General features: G+C 30.4%; 1 protein-coding gene across 1 annotated transcript in view; it reads left to right on the top strand.

Annotated features, from left to right (window-relative positions):
• Nucleotides 1-1,162: 1,162 nt before the first annotated feature.
• The window catches only part of LOC136982005 (alpha/beta hydrolase domain-containing protein 17B), a 44,944-nt gene continuing 29,593 nt past the window's right edge, over nt 1,163-16,513 (top strand). Inside the window, exon 1 of the mRNA XM_067278440.1 lies at nt 1,163-2,114. Coding sequence (XP_067134541.1) covers nt 1,456-2,114 — 659 coding nt within the window. The 5' untranslated portion in view covers nt 1,163-1,455. The remainder of the gene's footprint in view (nt 2,115-16,513) is intronic.

The raw sequence follows: 16,513 nt of genomic DNA, 5'->3' as shown, positions 1-16,513 counted from the left end.
GTGGAATGCTGTAAGCAATTGGAAATTTTATATTCACACTAGGGAGAGAGAAAGAAAATGTGAGTAGATTGATTTGACGTTCTAAATCTCGTTTAACGCCGTTTTAAATAGGTGATTTCCCGGATTCTAACGTCCGTTTCATAAAAAATTTATAGATGTAAATTTAATTATTATTCTTTCGACAGTATCTATGTATACGTCGTATGGTAAACCTCTATGTTTTATACACTCCTAAAGTGTAATGAGAGCTGTGTTCGAACTATTATCTATTTGAAAATATAGAGAAACATCTTAATCGCGTCATATTTATGATTTATATTTATTTCAAATTTATTAAAATCTGCATGGTAATTTCTTCAGTAAATTATCATCGAGTATTGTCGGCACGTTCTCGTTTCTGTTCTTTTTGTTCGCGCAGAGAGAGTCCGAGTCGAAGCTCCTTTGCAATTTTAGAAAAATTAAAACTTGCCGGAAATCCGAATTTTCCTAATGGAAGCCACACTTTTTAAACTTTCTATCCTACAGACATTGTTACAAAATACAAAATCCTTTTAATAATACTGACAGAATTTGTATTATATGTTATTCTGCAATATCCGTTTCGAGGAAGTCGCTAATGAAAATTAAAATCTTTAAACGATCCCGCTAACTGCTTTCTAAAACTCTTTTCTTTCTTATGGCGCTAAGAGGCCTTTCTAATTGTCTATTTAGTTGGCCCCTAACGGGGACGACTAAATAATGATGGGCCCGAAACGTTCGAATCAACCCATCTGTAAGGATTTTTGTTTCCCTTCTAGTCGGGAGTCTAATTGTTGACTGGTTTTCGATCAATATTTTAATACTTAGAAAAAAACCGCAGAAAATACAGTATTATTCCGTAAAATTTAATTTTATTCCCGTCAGGTTAAGTTCGTATCGCCGAGTTACTTTTTAACTGACAAAATGGCGACGGAAAGATAAGGGGGAAAAATTTAAGTTTTTTCTCCTAGTTGTTTTATGGCCCGAACATAATTTTAAATTTAAAATAAATGATATATTCATCGAAATAACAAACAATTTAGTTTAATTTCTTTAATTAAAGTCAGGGGAAATGTAATTCCGGAGAAGCTTTATTCTAGTCGAATCTAACTCGACTTTCGGCGATTTCGTCGAATAAAAATCCAGAAGAGACAATAAAACTATCGACGTCCAATAAAATTGTGCGTAAAAAGCAAAAAGCAGTCTACTGTTAGGGTCAAGTGGGGCAATATCCTCCGTTTCTTCCTCCGTTGGATGACGTCACGGCGTACAATGGCGGACGGTTTCCGAGTGGATTGGTTTGGAGCATCTTTCTTTGTTTGTTGTTGGGTAACTCTTTCGAGTGTTGTCTAATGGGAGATATTGGCAAATCGGTAGTATTATGACGACTGAATCTTCGCTTATCGCCTCGGAAAGAAGCCGTTAAGAGAGCCTCAAATGCCCAGAGAAATGAACGGTTTATCTTTGAGTGAACTTTGTTGTCTTTTCTGTTGTCCGCCCTTTCCGTCGAGAATCGCAGCCAAATTGGCCTTCATACCTCCCGAACCTACTTATACCTATTTAGCCGACGATACCGGTACGAAATTTACTTTGAATCTGACAGATAGAGCAGAATGGCAATTTAGCCAGAGGGACCTCGAAGACATAGAAGTGTTCTATACTAGAACTACGAGAGGAAACAGGATTTCTTGCATGTACGTAAGATGCAGCCCTAATGCTAAGTTTACCATTCTTTTCAGTCACGGAAATGCCGTCGATCTGGGCCAGATGAGTAGTTTCTACTTGGGTCTTGGCTCTAGGATTAACTGTAACATCTTCAGTTACGACTATTCCGGCTACGGCATCAGCACCGGTAAGCCGTCCGAGAAGAACCTGTACGCCGACGTGGACGCGGCCTGGCACGCGCTGAGAACGAGGTACGGCATCAGTCCGGAGAACATCATCCTGTACGGGCAGAGCATCGGCACCGTGCCCACCGTGGACCTGGCCTCCAGGTACGAGGTGGGCGCCGTCATCCTCCACTCGCCCCTCATGTCTGGGATGCGCGTTGCCTTTCCCAACACGAAGAGGACGTGGTTCTTCGACGCCTTTCCCAGGTAAAGACCCTCGAGTTACGTTTTCTCTCTCGTTTGTTCGCACGCGCCGGACGGTCGTTTCGGAACGATCCGCGTCGTCGTCCCGGGTCCGAAATCGAAATCTCTTCCGAAACGGTCGTCTCGTGCGTGTCGACTTAAGTTAAGGATTCCGTCGAGGTAACCGAGATGAAATTTTAATATTTTGGTGGTTTCCGAACATAGACGTTTTTGGCATATTCCGTAGGTTGTAGTTTACGGATTTTACTGGTATATTATTTAAAAATATTCGTAAATTGATTCGTTTACTGCAATATAACGACGACGTGATCCGTTTAATCCTCGTTGCCCAAAGAACCTATGTTTTTCTATCGTTTAATGCATTACGTATGTGTGATGCGAGAGGAAAATGTTTTTCCTCGTACGAGAAAGATAATCACAACAAACTACTTCCAACAACCTTTACTCTGCAGTTAAATTATTTCTTTAATCTAACGTTTTCGGTTAGCTTTACTAACCCTCTTCGGGATTGACAAAAAACTGTTATTTCAAAAAATGCTTCAAAAAACGTTAGATTAAAGAAATAATTTAGCTGCAGAGTAAAGGTTGTTGGAAGTAGTTTGTCGAGAAAGATAATATTTCGAAAATAAAATCAGTGCGACGTGCGTCGTTTTATAATCTGTGTGACTGTTAAATTCTTTTGCCGGGCAACAGAATGAAAATAAGTTTTCGATGCTACCATATTATTCCCAATTGTGTGGTATAATCAACTGTGAAAAATTCCAAAACTTAATGACTTGAAAATTATAAAATATTTTTTTTATAAGATTTATGTAACTGTAATTAAGAAAAATTATTTCGAGTGATCGTAAAAGTATTATATCCTTTTGTCCAAAGAATGTATATTAATTGAATCCACGTGTTAAAAGTCAATACATTTCTTCAATATTATATATACAGCATTAAGAATATATAGATTATTCAGTAGGTTTACTCAAAATTTAGTAATTGTGAACCATGAACTCAATTACATATTTATTAACAATAATCCATTATTTGTTTAGATATGTAAAAAATTTCCAGATCTATAAAGGTTAGCTACATCATTAGTATTTAAAGCATTAAATCATTTAAAAGTTTCTGATGTTTTGTTATAGAGCTAGTGGAAGGAATGGCAAAACTAGATCGAGGCATCTCTAATGGCAACGCCGGGTAACAGAATCGGGGCTACAAAGTCGGCACCATTGTTGTTCCACTTAGTACTTTTGTACTAATCTAGTACCTTTTTACTTGTTCTAGTACCAAGATACCCAACACCATTTTCCTAGTACCATTCATGAAATTCTAATACCTTTCCTTTCAATTTAGTACCTTTTAAAACATTCATTTTTATTCTATATTTCTATATTTTTTTTACTTTACTTTGGCAGTAAATAGATGTTTTTGTTGCTTCCTTATTCAAGTGCAGCAGTTGAACATATTTTTTTGCAAGTAAATTTAATAAAAACTAAACTATAAAATTGAGTTCTTACCAATTCCCGTGAAGTACTGTTATTAGCAAAGGAGCTACTGAAAAGCAACGACGATAAAATGTTACACTTGGAAACCATACAAAACGTATGCTTCAACCGTACAAAAACATTTTAGTGAGGAAGATTTTGATGATGATGATCTTACCAGTGATTTTTCAATGTGATAATTTTAAAGTTTAGTACTTCATGTTCATTACTTTTGTTTCGACATTTTGTTCATTTGATTGTCGTCGAGGAATAATAGCATTCTTGCAATATATGAATTTTGTATGTTACATGTAACGCTATATATATTTTAACAAATAGAAATTTATGTATTATTTATGAGTATATATTTAAATAATATATAATATATATACATACATTCAGCAGTTTATGGTCAAAGTAATGCTTGCATTAGTCAGTACAATCACTTGTCGACTTACGACGGGGTTCGGTTCTGCAACTTCGGACGTAAGTCAAGAAGTGACTGTACTTAACAACAAAACGGTTAGCCATCTTACACAAGCACGTGCAAAGGGTAACTAACTGTAGAACAAAGCTAAAGATGATGCAATCAATCGCAAGATATAAATGTATATGATATATATTTGACAAAAACTGTAAAAAATTGATACATTTTAAAAATTTTTTACGAAATTTTTCGTCGTAAGTGCGAATGGTCGTAACTCGAGAAGTGACTGTAGATCATTTTGACTTAATGTATTGATTCTGCACGTACGTATGTCGTATTATCGATATTAATATTGATTTTTAAAAAAATACTATTGCACATTACTGGTTAGCCTTTCTACAGTGGGTTAGTCAGATATAGAGCTACGACGATATAGTGGAGAATAAATGTGGAAAAAACACGTTTCCCACGTGTTTTTCTTGTTTCTGTTTCAAAAAAATTTTTTTAAACAGTTATGTCTAGTAAAGAAAAATATTTTTTTATTGTCATATAATTCCTTTTTTATGTGAATTTTTTTCACAGTCGTTTTTGGATAGTTTTTGGCGATATCTGCAAAGAAATTTTGCAGATATAGACGTCATTCACCACTGCCACGTGATTGCCTTTGACGGATATATCGTCGATTACTGCAGTGGTTAACTTTGTACGTGGCGGTGCACTAATATAGATAACACTACGACCCACCACACAACAGTTATTTTTTGAAGTTTCGTGTGGCAGAAAGCTGTGGTTCATTATCACAAGAAGAAAACAAGCACCGCGTTTCAGTGCATATCCAACCCAAAGACGCACGTGTTTTCCCAAAGCAGTTTTCTTTGCCTGCATACAGGAGGCTCTCAACTCAGTTTCACTGGCTCTATAACTAGTACTAGATCTTCATCTATTGACTATAATAAATTTCACAAAATAATATATCTGTGTGAAACAATAAGCAGCACCTTTCATACAGACAAAATATTTTTTGGTCAAAATCACAAATATTCTATTTATCTTTATATATATAATTTTGTTATACAGTTTTGTTATTGGTTCTTCAATGAACTGGGGAATTTTTTCCAGTTTCTTTAAGTTCATTTTACTCGAATAAGGGGAGCTTTCACTTTTTTAGTGACAATATTTACCACTTTCTAGGTTAATGTTCTTTATATATCTTACACAAATTTTTTGAGATGTTTCCTATAGACTTAACTAGTATTTGGTTGTTTCGAAATTCTTAAATTGTGATTTCAAAAATACATTTTTAAAGGACTTTTGAATATTTATTTTTTATATATGTAATCAATATTCATATCTAATTTTAATGCTAATAATAATAATAATTATGTTTTATCTGATTTTAAATGTGTGTATAATTACAAACCACCTACTGATGTTGTTGAGAGTTAAATGTATTTACATTTTTTTGGTTATTTTTAAGAATATTTTATGATTGAATATTGTTTTTATTTCACAAAATATAAATAGTCTATTTTTAAATTTTAAAATGAATACTAATATAATATAAATAGGATAGATGTCATCAAACGTACATTTATTTTATTAATAAAAAGTTATTTTAACATTACAACAATAAGCTAAGAGATATTTTAGCATATGTTCACATTAAATGTTTCTTGGTGGTTTTGGAGGTTTTGCAATCGTCTGTCGACAATAGGAAATTTTTACTTTTTGAAAATCGGAAATATTTTTGTTACAAATTTTTCGTTCGGTAATAAGGACGACTCGTAGAATCCGATAGAAAAGTTTCTGTTTTTTGATTTCGGTCGGACACATAATGTCGATCGGCGAATAAATTAGCACGGATTCGGGTCTTCGTTCGGCTATATTCTAGTGTCGTCGATTCAATTAGAATTTATTTTATCGACTGAAAAATTTGCATTCAATCTTGCTAATAATTTTGTGCAGAGTGAAACTATTAGTCTAGGTAAAATTATAACTAATTAAAATTATACAATAGATTAATTTGCTAGTGTAGCTGTTAGAAAATAATAAATTAATTTTATTCAAAACTGAAAGTCTAATATAAGTAAACCAAAAGAGTTTTCAGAATTAAGTTATTTATTAACATTTTCTAATCTTAAAGATGGAAGTCATAATTTAATAAGTAATTTTGTTAAAGAAGACAAATGTTAATACAATACATAAAACTATAATTTTATAGAAAAATCATCAGAATGCCTTATAAAAGTATTGTAAATTATATCCATAATATAATGAAAGTATAAATTCATTTTTACAATATATTTCTTGAAGATAATATATAGGGTCTAAATATGTTGAAAATAGAAATCTACATTCAGCATGTATATTTTTTTTATCTGTATGAGAAAACAACTATGATATTCCATATGGTCAGTAATATCATAACAACATTAGAATTGGATTTTTTAAGCTTGTTAGATATTTCAAAATGTTATTTTAACTTTTTAATTCATTTTTTAAAATATTTGTAACATTTATTATTATTTATTTAGAACGTTATTGTTTGTTTTGATCACTCGAGTGCAATGGTTCGGAGGAGTTTATAAATGGAATTACATAAAATATAACATAAAACTAATAGCTTTTATTCATCGGTCTGTGAAGAATTGTTTTTCTTTTAGTTATTTTTGTGTTTTTATTAATAATAATTTTATTAGTTTGAATGTTTTTTTTTCGTAATCTTTCATTATAAATATTGTTATCTTTTCTGGAATAACTTCTTTTATTCAATAATTGTTCATTTCTTTGAGGTGTGTCGACCGAAAAATTACTTGGAGTGGAGTAATTCTTATGGGAATTGCTTTTTAATTTATCTGTAAAATAGAAAAATTAATGTTATTTTAAAATTACTTTGATTCATTTAACTTTAAATAAAAGTAAAAGCATAATCTAAGTTTTTTGTGTGTTCAAAGCTATTTAATCTTATCAATACTTTAAAAAAAAATGAAAAGTTACAAATGAAATTGCCTTCTAATAATTTGTTTTTCTAAAAAAAAATAAAATTTTAGATTTTATTTTTTTTTATTTAAAATAGTTCAGTCTGTCTGTAATATTTTGATCACCTGTTAAAACATACTGATAAATATTATAAATTTTTCATCTGAACTTCTTTGGTTAAGTCTTTAGTTAATAAATGATATAAAGTTATATTAAGCTAATACTTTCAACATAAAATAATATGTATAATAATTACATTAACAATATGAGAGGATTAAAGTAAATTTCTATACTATAACCTGCCATATGGAAGATTTAAATTGCCATAAAATCCTCTGCAAAACATGAAAAACTCATTAATTAATTAATGTGTCAGATCAATTGATAGATAATAATGAATTGAACATCCTTTAGCAGAAGTGAGAGTGAAATTTACATTTCTTGAATAAAGATTGTCGTCTTAGTCAATCAGTTAGCAAAATCATTGGGCATTTTAATGATTTATTATAATATAATGTCAAGTGTCATTTTTTGTACTTTGTCTCCACAAAATTATTAGAAATTAAGTAATCTTTTAGTTTGTGCTAATGATTAGCTAAAATAAAATTATTTTATATATTGAATATAATCATCAGTATATTAGATTTCAGTGTAAATTAGAATATAATTTTGTAAATTTTAATTAATTATCTAATATTATTTAAATGCATGACTGTAATCACACAATGCTAACAATTGATCAGTTTAATATCTTGGATATGAAATAATATAAAAGGACATTATAACATTTATTTATCTTAATTAGTAAAATTGATTTAAACTGAACAATAATTAATTTATTGTAAATAATATACTTTTTATATCAATTTCTTATCAAATTATAGAAAGAAAATTTTTATTTTAATGTTAAAGTAATCTTAGATATTGGAAAACTTGATATTTTTTTATCATATTGATAATGTAGTTTCGAGTATAATACAGAATTGGTTATAGTTAGATATAGTTTAACTTTTCAGTTCTGTTAGATAAGATAAAATCCATTAGTTTCAATTTTAATGAATTTAGAGACTGTATATTCTTGTTAACAAATTAAAATTTTTATTATTATAAAAAGTTAAGTTTATCTCTTTACAACATTAACTTTGTACTTAAGACAGAATATTATCAGTTTTTTATTAAACACTTTTGGATGCTTTTCATCTATCATGAGTCCAAGTATGTTCTCAATTCCAGTCAAATGTTACCTCATGTTCAATTGCTGTTTCAGGTGTACTATAGATTACTTCCTATGGAATTTCAGGACTTTGATTATATATTTGAACTCAGGAGACCGAGACGAGTTCAACGGTACCCTATTTTTGGACCGGAGACGAAAAATAAAAAAGTTATCACACTTTTTAAGTTACCATACTTTTTTAATGCTCTCATGCAGACGGCACCATAGTTGCTAGTATTGCCATCTTGCGGTAAAGTCTGCAAACCGCGACGTCAGACTACGGTCATTTCCCGGAGCGTTAAACACGCGATACGAGAGCGGAGAGCGACGCGACTTCCGATCATCGCGCAATCGCCATTTTGGTTAATGTTACTTATGGCAGCAAACATGGCGGCCCGACTGACCTCTCGTACGGGAGCCACCACCCACCACCATGTGCTAAACTAGTGATCGATTCACGGTAGTTCTTGAACAAAGTAAAAAAGGGGGGGAAACGTCTACTAAAGGCAATTTTAACGGCAAGCCACGCGACTCCCGATCGCGATAGCGGGGCCGACTTAGCGAAGAGCGACGCAACTCCCTATCATCGCGCGATCGCCAGAAAAAAAGTATGATAACTTTTTTATTTTTCGTCTTCGGTTCAAAAGTAGAGCATCGTTGAACTCGTCTCGGTCCCCTGAGTTCAGATATATACCCAAACACACGAAATTCCATAGGGAGTAATCTATAGTATACCCGCTGTTTCTAAAACTTAAATTCAAATGTCTGTCAGAAGACAAATCCTTGAAATATAGTTTGGAAAATTTGAATTTACGTTCAAGAAGAAGCATTTGGATATGAGGTAATGTTCGATTAGAATTTGGACTTTAGTATGGATGAGAAGCAATCGAAAGAATTTAGTAGAAAAATTTAGCTTCCTGCTTACTATGGAATATAGAAATATAGTAATTATGATAATATTAAGCAATATAACAGACTTTCAGTATTGGATTTTACAAATTGCATAAAAATCTAAATGACAGTACCTGTTTTTTAACACAGACAAATGTATTGTTTGCAAAAGGGTTATTTTTAAAGAAAAACTAAATTTATTGTTTAAAGAAATCACAAAAGTGAAATTTATTGAGTAATACCATACAGAGAAGCAAAACTGTTGCATTCTATTTTTATTAATAAACACTGCTTCACTTGTTTGTTCTATTAATTATTACAATGCTTAAAGTGTTGTATTGATAATTACAGGTAACCCCCGTATAACACGGCACTTCTAAAGCACGGGTTCACTCTAACATGGTTTGGGAATTAGGTAAAACCCTCGTACAACATGAAATGTAATAAAAACTATTACCAGTTGATGATGCTCAAGCTGAGATCATCATATAGGATGAATAATCCTCTGGTAAAATATTTACTTAAATAATAACCAAGTATTTTACCCATGAAAAAAATCTACTATATAAAGCTGTTAAACCGGATTTTATCAATGTATGCCAAAAATGGCCACTAGGGGCACCCCTAGCAAGTATTTAAATTAATTTAAATTAACAATATAAATTATTTTATATTTATTTTATATTTTTACAGTATAATATTCAGTATATTGTTATTTTTATTTGTAATTTTGTATGCCCCGATGCCTGGCATTGGGCCTTTCGACTTGTGAATAATAAATCCAATTTAAAGAAGGATTTAACAGCGTGTTTTTTAATTCTTGGAACCTAACCCCCCTTTTCGCACTAGTTCTTTGTTTCGTATAACACAGATTTGCATAACACTGCAATTTTTTGGAATGTAACTCCCGTGTTATACGGGGGTTACCTGTAGTCTATTTATTTAGTTTTACTCAAATAGCAGCAAAATAGCAGCTCAAAATCTTCCATTGGATGTAATCAGTAAAGAATACATAAATTAAATGTAACAGGTATCAATTATATTAAATATGGTTAATGAAACTTACTCAGTCATTACTAAAACTATGATTAAAGTTTCAGTATTGATATGTTTAAGTTTGTAGAGCTTTGTTAAGTTATGATTTTTATTCAGATATGATTGATTGGTAGATAGGTTTATCTCTGCAAACCATTTATAGGTAATGTGAACATAATTTATAGAATTTGAGTGAGATATTTTTCAGAAGAAAAAGAACACTTTTTATAAAAATATTTTTGATAAATTAATAATTGTTTGTATCAGTTTAAAATTTCAAATTTTGTATTTGGATTTAACTGTTGTCCTCCCATTTGTCTGTCTTTCATTAATCTCAAGCACAGACTTAAGTAGATGAAATCTGAGACCAGATATGGAAACGTTTGGGGCAAAAGGCCCTGATTAACTATATACAAACTTCTGATGCAAACCAGAAGGCATGTTATTTCAGTTCAAAACTTTTCCCCTGAAAGCAGTTAATAGATGACTGGCACAACTGTATTGTTAAAAGAAAAGTATGATGTACAGGGGCAAGACACCACTACTAATTTGAGATGGAGAGCATATATTTTAAATAAATTAAAAGTATGATTAAAATTGCAGCCCGGCATTGTGACCATGTCACAATAAATAAATGCTCATTGAAATTTTATCTTATAATGTTTCTTATATTTTAAAAGATGAAAATTAAAATTTAACTTACATTAGTAAAAAACGAACCAAGTAAAATTCCTCAAAAATTGTGATGTAAAAGGTCTGATTTAATAGCCAAAAAAGTAGCTATAAAAGAATAAAATCCTAAGGAAAAAAGGACTAGAAGTTTTACAAATAAAAATCAAAGATTATGTCTGGAATACTGTCATATTTTCAGAACAGTTTGAACAAAGTGAGGAAAATCTAATCTTGATATTTAGAGTATGTGGTGAAAAAGTATGGACAACCATAGGTTTCCGCTCTTGCCATTGTTCTAGCAGTTGTACTAAAACATGCCTTTGGTCTGTTTTGAGGCTAAAGAAGACCATCATCTGACCCTCTTGTCTGTTTTCTGGCAGGTTAATGCCAGATATATATTCCATTAAGAGGACTCTCTCCATTCTTCTTCAGTCTGAGCGGGGGAGGATATCATCTTATGGTAAACAAACCAACAGGTATACCTCGAGCAAAAAAGTATATGGAAAAAAAATCAAGTTTAAGTCATTTTATTTGACTTTACATCCGTCCGCCACAAATATCGAAGTCGTAATATCACTAGAAAAGCGTTAAAAGCACATAAAATCATATTAAAATATGTACATTTACAGTAAATGTTAATATAATCATCATAATTCCTAGAGAACGAAACGTGAAAACATCTGTGTTTCTGTTGTCGTCTTATTTAGCGGCCTTTATTGCTCATTATTGGTGTTTTCCACTGTAGTTCCAATATCTGCCGTTTGGCGTCGTTGTCGGCGCAACTTGATATTGGTAAATTTAACATAAATTAGTTTATTTTCTACTATTGCAAAATAATTTTAATAACTATATTTGTTGTTTAACCTTAAAAAATCATCTTATTTTATAATGTCTTAGAGAAACCTCATTCACAAATAAAGAGTCCGCAATGTACTGTAACATCACCAAATTGTAAACGTACATACAGCACATACTTGTAAATGTACATACAGCATGTACATGTATTCGTAAATTTAATTACTTTTTTCTGTACTATATTAAAAACTAAAATTTATTTGTTTGTAAGCTTAAAATAGATTCTTATTAACCATATATTATTAAAAATGCATTTATAAATAAAATACAGAACTGGGAATGGTAATTTGTGGTTTAGCCTAGTGACAAGAAAATTCGATTTACGTCGTTTTTCGACTTACGTCGCCTCACCTGGAACCAATTACCAATGTAAAGCAAGGTATACCTGTATATCTGTTTACTTCTACAGCTTCTCCAGCATCTGATATGTGGCTGTTTTCATGTCAAATTTTAAGTTTTTTATTTTTTATAAAATTATGTTTGGGAGGTATGCTGTGTCTAAAAATGTGCCATCCCAAGCATATGCTTGCTTTGCTAGTGCCTAGAGCTGGATCTGTCTACATACTTGCCGACTTGCACTGTCTAATTTGCATTGTGTGCAGTTTGTTAATATTGTGATACTTTGCTATTTACAAGTATATTCTCAACAATAGTCTGCTGCTAGGGCTGTGACTGTGTCAGTGGTTTGAGTCATTAATCCAATACGAGTATGAAAGGAAAAAATACTTATTTTATTGCTACATTAAATACAAAAACTACCAGTTTTTTTATTCAAATTTATTTTTAGTCTGTATAATAAGATACACTTAAAAAATGAAAATTGATTTTTTGACTTATTACACCTTTTTATAGATTGCATTACATATATGGAATATACAAAATATTTTATGAGTGTCCTACCTATGAGTTGTATGCAATTTGGCCACCAGTTGGAAAGTTGGCGCATTACTGAGATCATTCTTTGTCAATATAAACAAATCTTTGTAAAGTAGAAGTTAACCACAAGATAACTATAATACAAAAAGATATGATATATAAACAATTCAGATAAAACATATGTTCAACTAATATAATCTCTACCCACTCCACTATGATCAATTTCTGTTTAATTACATCAGCAATAATGGGTTGTATTAATATGATACTGTTGTATTTAGTTTTTATATGAAATTTTAATATATTTAGGTGAAAGGGTGAATGACTTTAGGAAACAGGAAATGTTCAATAATTTTATCAACTAAAATAACAGAGCCAGGGTTTTTAATATGCAGGATTTTGCTCTATATAATAGTTTCGTTGAATAAATTGTTACAGGAAAGCAAAAGAAAAGCTATAAATAATAATATATTGCACATCCTTTAAACACAACAGAAAGAATATAAGCTTATCATTTTATAAGTCTTTTGTTTTAATTATTTTAATATTCAAGAACAATTTTTCTTTTATGACATTAAGTATGAATATATAAAACATTTAAATATATTTGTTGTAAAATTTTAAATATTTATTTAGTTCTTCAGTTCTACATTAAGTCTTAAATTGTGTACAGTGATTGACATTTGCCATTTTCTTCAAAACAAATACTCTGTGAGTCTATTTGAAATCTTAACAACCATTAAAATGCTAATAGAATTCAATAAAGCAATAGTGTATTAAAATAAAATATTTTTCAGAATGGTGTAAGTCTCATCATCAGATCAAAAACTTTAACAGTGTTTTATTTTTTGTTTTTAATCATATAATATGCATAGTATCTCAGTAAACTATTGACTCCTTGAATTTTACTCAAATTTTGTGATTGTTAGCTTATAATTCTAAATGTTAACATTTGATTGAAAGTATTGATCCAACTTGTTTAGTTAAATGTATATTGTTTTTAGTTGTTCAAAAAAACACAATGTGTTTCCATCTGTACAAATTACAATTTATATTTTTATATTATTTTCTCTATATTTTTCTGATTTTAATTTATTTTTTAAATGCAATTAACTGTCCAAATTTAAATTTGCAACTGTATGTTCAGTTACTAATTAATTTGTTAGAAAATTATGATTAATTGGCGTAAATGTCTTTATATTTCATATAAAATTGTTTCCTGTTGGAATAAAATGTGCATTAATAGATTTAGATTGACTAATTGTAAAAATTCATTAAAATTTTAAAAACTAAATTCATAATCTATTACAATGTTTCTAATACTAACTGGAAAATAAAATTTTGTTTGCTGATTTAATTCCTAATTTAACTTTTTTCTTATTTAATTCTTACTTGTTTACTTGTTATTGTCTAAACTTATGATTAAGAGAGAGAGAACTATTTATTTTGTTGTGTCATTCATTATCTTAAATTTATTATAAGTATCTGTGTAGCTCTTCTATGAAACTTTATGTTAACGTTTAGATGACTGTTCTTGTCTAATACATACTGTACGTGTACTGTACATGATATATATCAATAAATTCTTGAGTGAAAACAGTTCAGTTTGACGGTTTCCTTGTGTAGAAAGATTTTTTAAACATTACGAAGTGCATGATTAGTCTCAGAACTATATCTTTGATAAATAACTTATTCAAAGAGGGTGTAAATTTATACATATTCATATAAGGAGTTACTAAATAACTTTTATTATAATTTGATTTTTTCCGAAGCTTCATTTGTCAAGATTGTCATATATAACTATTCTTATAACTTTTAGGAGTCAATAGAAAGTCAGAACAATTTTTGATATTTTCTATAAAAGAATAATCTTAAATCTGATTGTTTCAAAGTATATATAATGCTTTCCATTTTCATGATTAATGTTTTTATGATTTGTAGGAGAGAGAAGCTAGATTATTTTAGATGGCCAAGTGAAAGAACATTTTACAAAAAGATATTTGGATGAATTTGTAATAAATGCCATGGAATTATAATGAACTGTGAGCTTTGTGAGACTTTTCTTACTGTCCACAAATGTAAGAAATTTTATAAATGACATATCATTTAGCTCCTTTTTGATCAAAAGACAATCTATTATTATTGATTGAATTCTTAGTAAAGTATAAATAATAATTTTCTCTCTTACTATCAATATAATATCCTTTTCTAATGTACTGAAGATCATGGCAGAGTTTGGCCTGGGTATCCTTTTTGCCAGAAAACAACAGCAGTAACCAATAATGAATAAAATTATAATAGAAGTTATGAAATGAGTTAAACTTTTTTTATTAACTAAAAGTACCAATTTACACATATATAGGAGAGAGAAAAGGGAGTTTTATCTTCAGTTAATGTTCTTGGAATCTATGATTTCTCTTTTGGATTCATTACATTCTGAAATATCAAATTAACACTCAAATTAATTATAAGCGATGGAATTTTTGATTTAATTAAAGTCTATTGCTCTTACAGTGATCTTTAACATAATTGAGAAACTATTGGCAAACATTGTCAAGTAGAAAATAGTTAGAGAAAAATGTTAGTTTAATCATTTCAAGGCTATGGATTAAAGTGTGTACTCATCTGTGTTTATCTTAATGGTTAGGATGATTGATGATTTTTGACTTGGAAAAACAAAATAATGGTGTAATAACTCTTGTGAAAGTTTTACTGTCAAAATACTCACAAAATGTAATTTTGGATTCTGTGATATAGTAAACAGAAGAATTGCTAAATTCTGTGTAACTAAACTGAGACTTTCTAATATATTAGTACAATATACTACATGATGTATTATACATACTTGTTCCATTCTTTAGATTTAGATCTATATGAATCAATGTATGTTCTGCAGGCTGTCTTTATGGTTCCAGATTCATATTATTACTTTATTTTTTCCTATTTTATTTGCTTTTAAATCTGTTAGTGGTAATTATATTTTTACTTATTCTCTTTCCACTCAATTGTTATTGATCATATAATATGATTGACATTTGCATTACATATATGGAATGTACAAAATATTTTATGAGTGTCCTACCTATGAGTTGTATGCAATTTGGCCACGGTTGTATACGATAGAGAACCAACTAACGTTTTTGGCCTCCATCGAGGCCTTCTTCAGGTTGAGAGTTAAAAGTCATCCCCATCAGACTGCCAGAACGGTGTTGCCCGTAAAATAAACAGCATACGTGTCGCGTTTCACCCCTCCGACCCCGCATGCGCAACCGAGTCCCCGTCCTTAAAGTTGATGCATGTGCCCTCGACGCTGGCTTTACATATCTCCCATGCCTCCAGGTGCCGTATGTGATAGTAACGGAAGGCACGTCGTATTAACTTCCCGGGCAGGAAGTTAATACGACGTGCCTTCCGTTACTATCACATACGGCACCTGGAGGCATGGGAGATATGTAAAGCCAGCGTCGAGGGCACATGCATCAACTTTAAGGACGGGGACTCGGTTGCGCATGCGGGGTCGGAGGGGTGAAACACGACACGTATGCTGTTTATTTTACGGGCAACACTGTTCTGGAATAGAAAAATTACTTTTTACTTTTTTAAATTGACTATAATTGCTATTAGTTTCTGTTATTCTTTTATAATTTAGTAATATAGCATTATAGTATAATTTAAACACATACAAAACACCTATAAGAGTATACCTCAAATTAACCCATTTTTACTAACAAATCATGTCTACAGTTTAAAATAATTATGCAAAAAATAACATATACAATTTTAATTTGTATATTTTGTTCTGCATTATATATACCTGAAGACATCTGTTATAAATAGTTGAAAACATTAGTAAAAATGTGTTAATTTGAAATATGCTATTATAGGTGTGTCATATGTGTTTAAATTAATATATCCCAGTATTGGTAAATTATTATACTATAATTATTAATATGCCATATAGTATATCTTCAAG

The sequence above is a fragment of the Centruroides vittatus genome, unplaced genomic scaffold (genome assembly GCF_030686945.1).
Source record: "Centruroides vittatus isolate TY-2023 unplaced genomic scaffold, ASM3068694v2 contig_8, whole genome shotgun sequence".
Taxonomy (NCBI): Eukaryota; Metazoa; Arthropoda; class Arachnida; order Scorpiones; family Buthidae; genus Centruroides; species Centruroides vittatus.
This window is presented reverse-complemented; position numbering and strand designations above follow the sequence as displayed.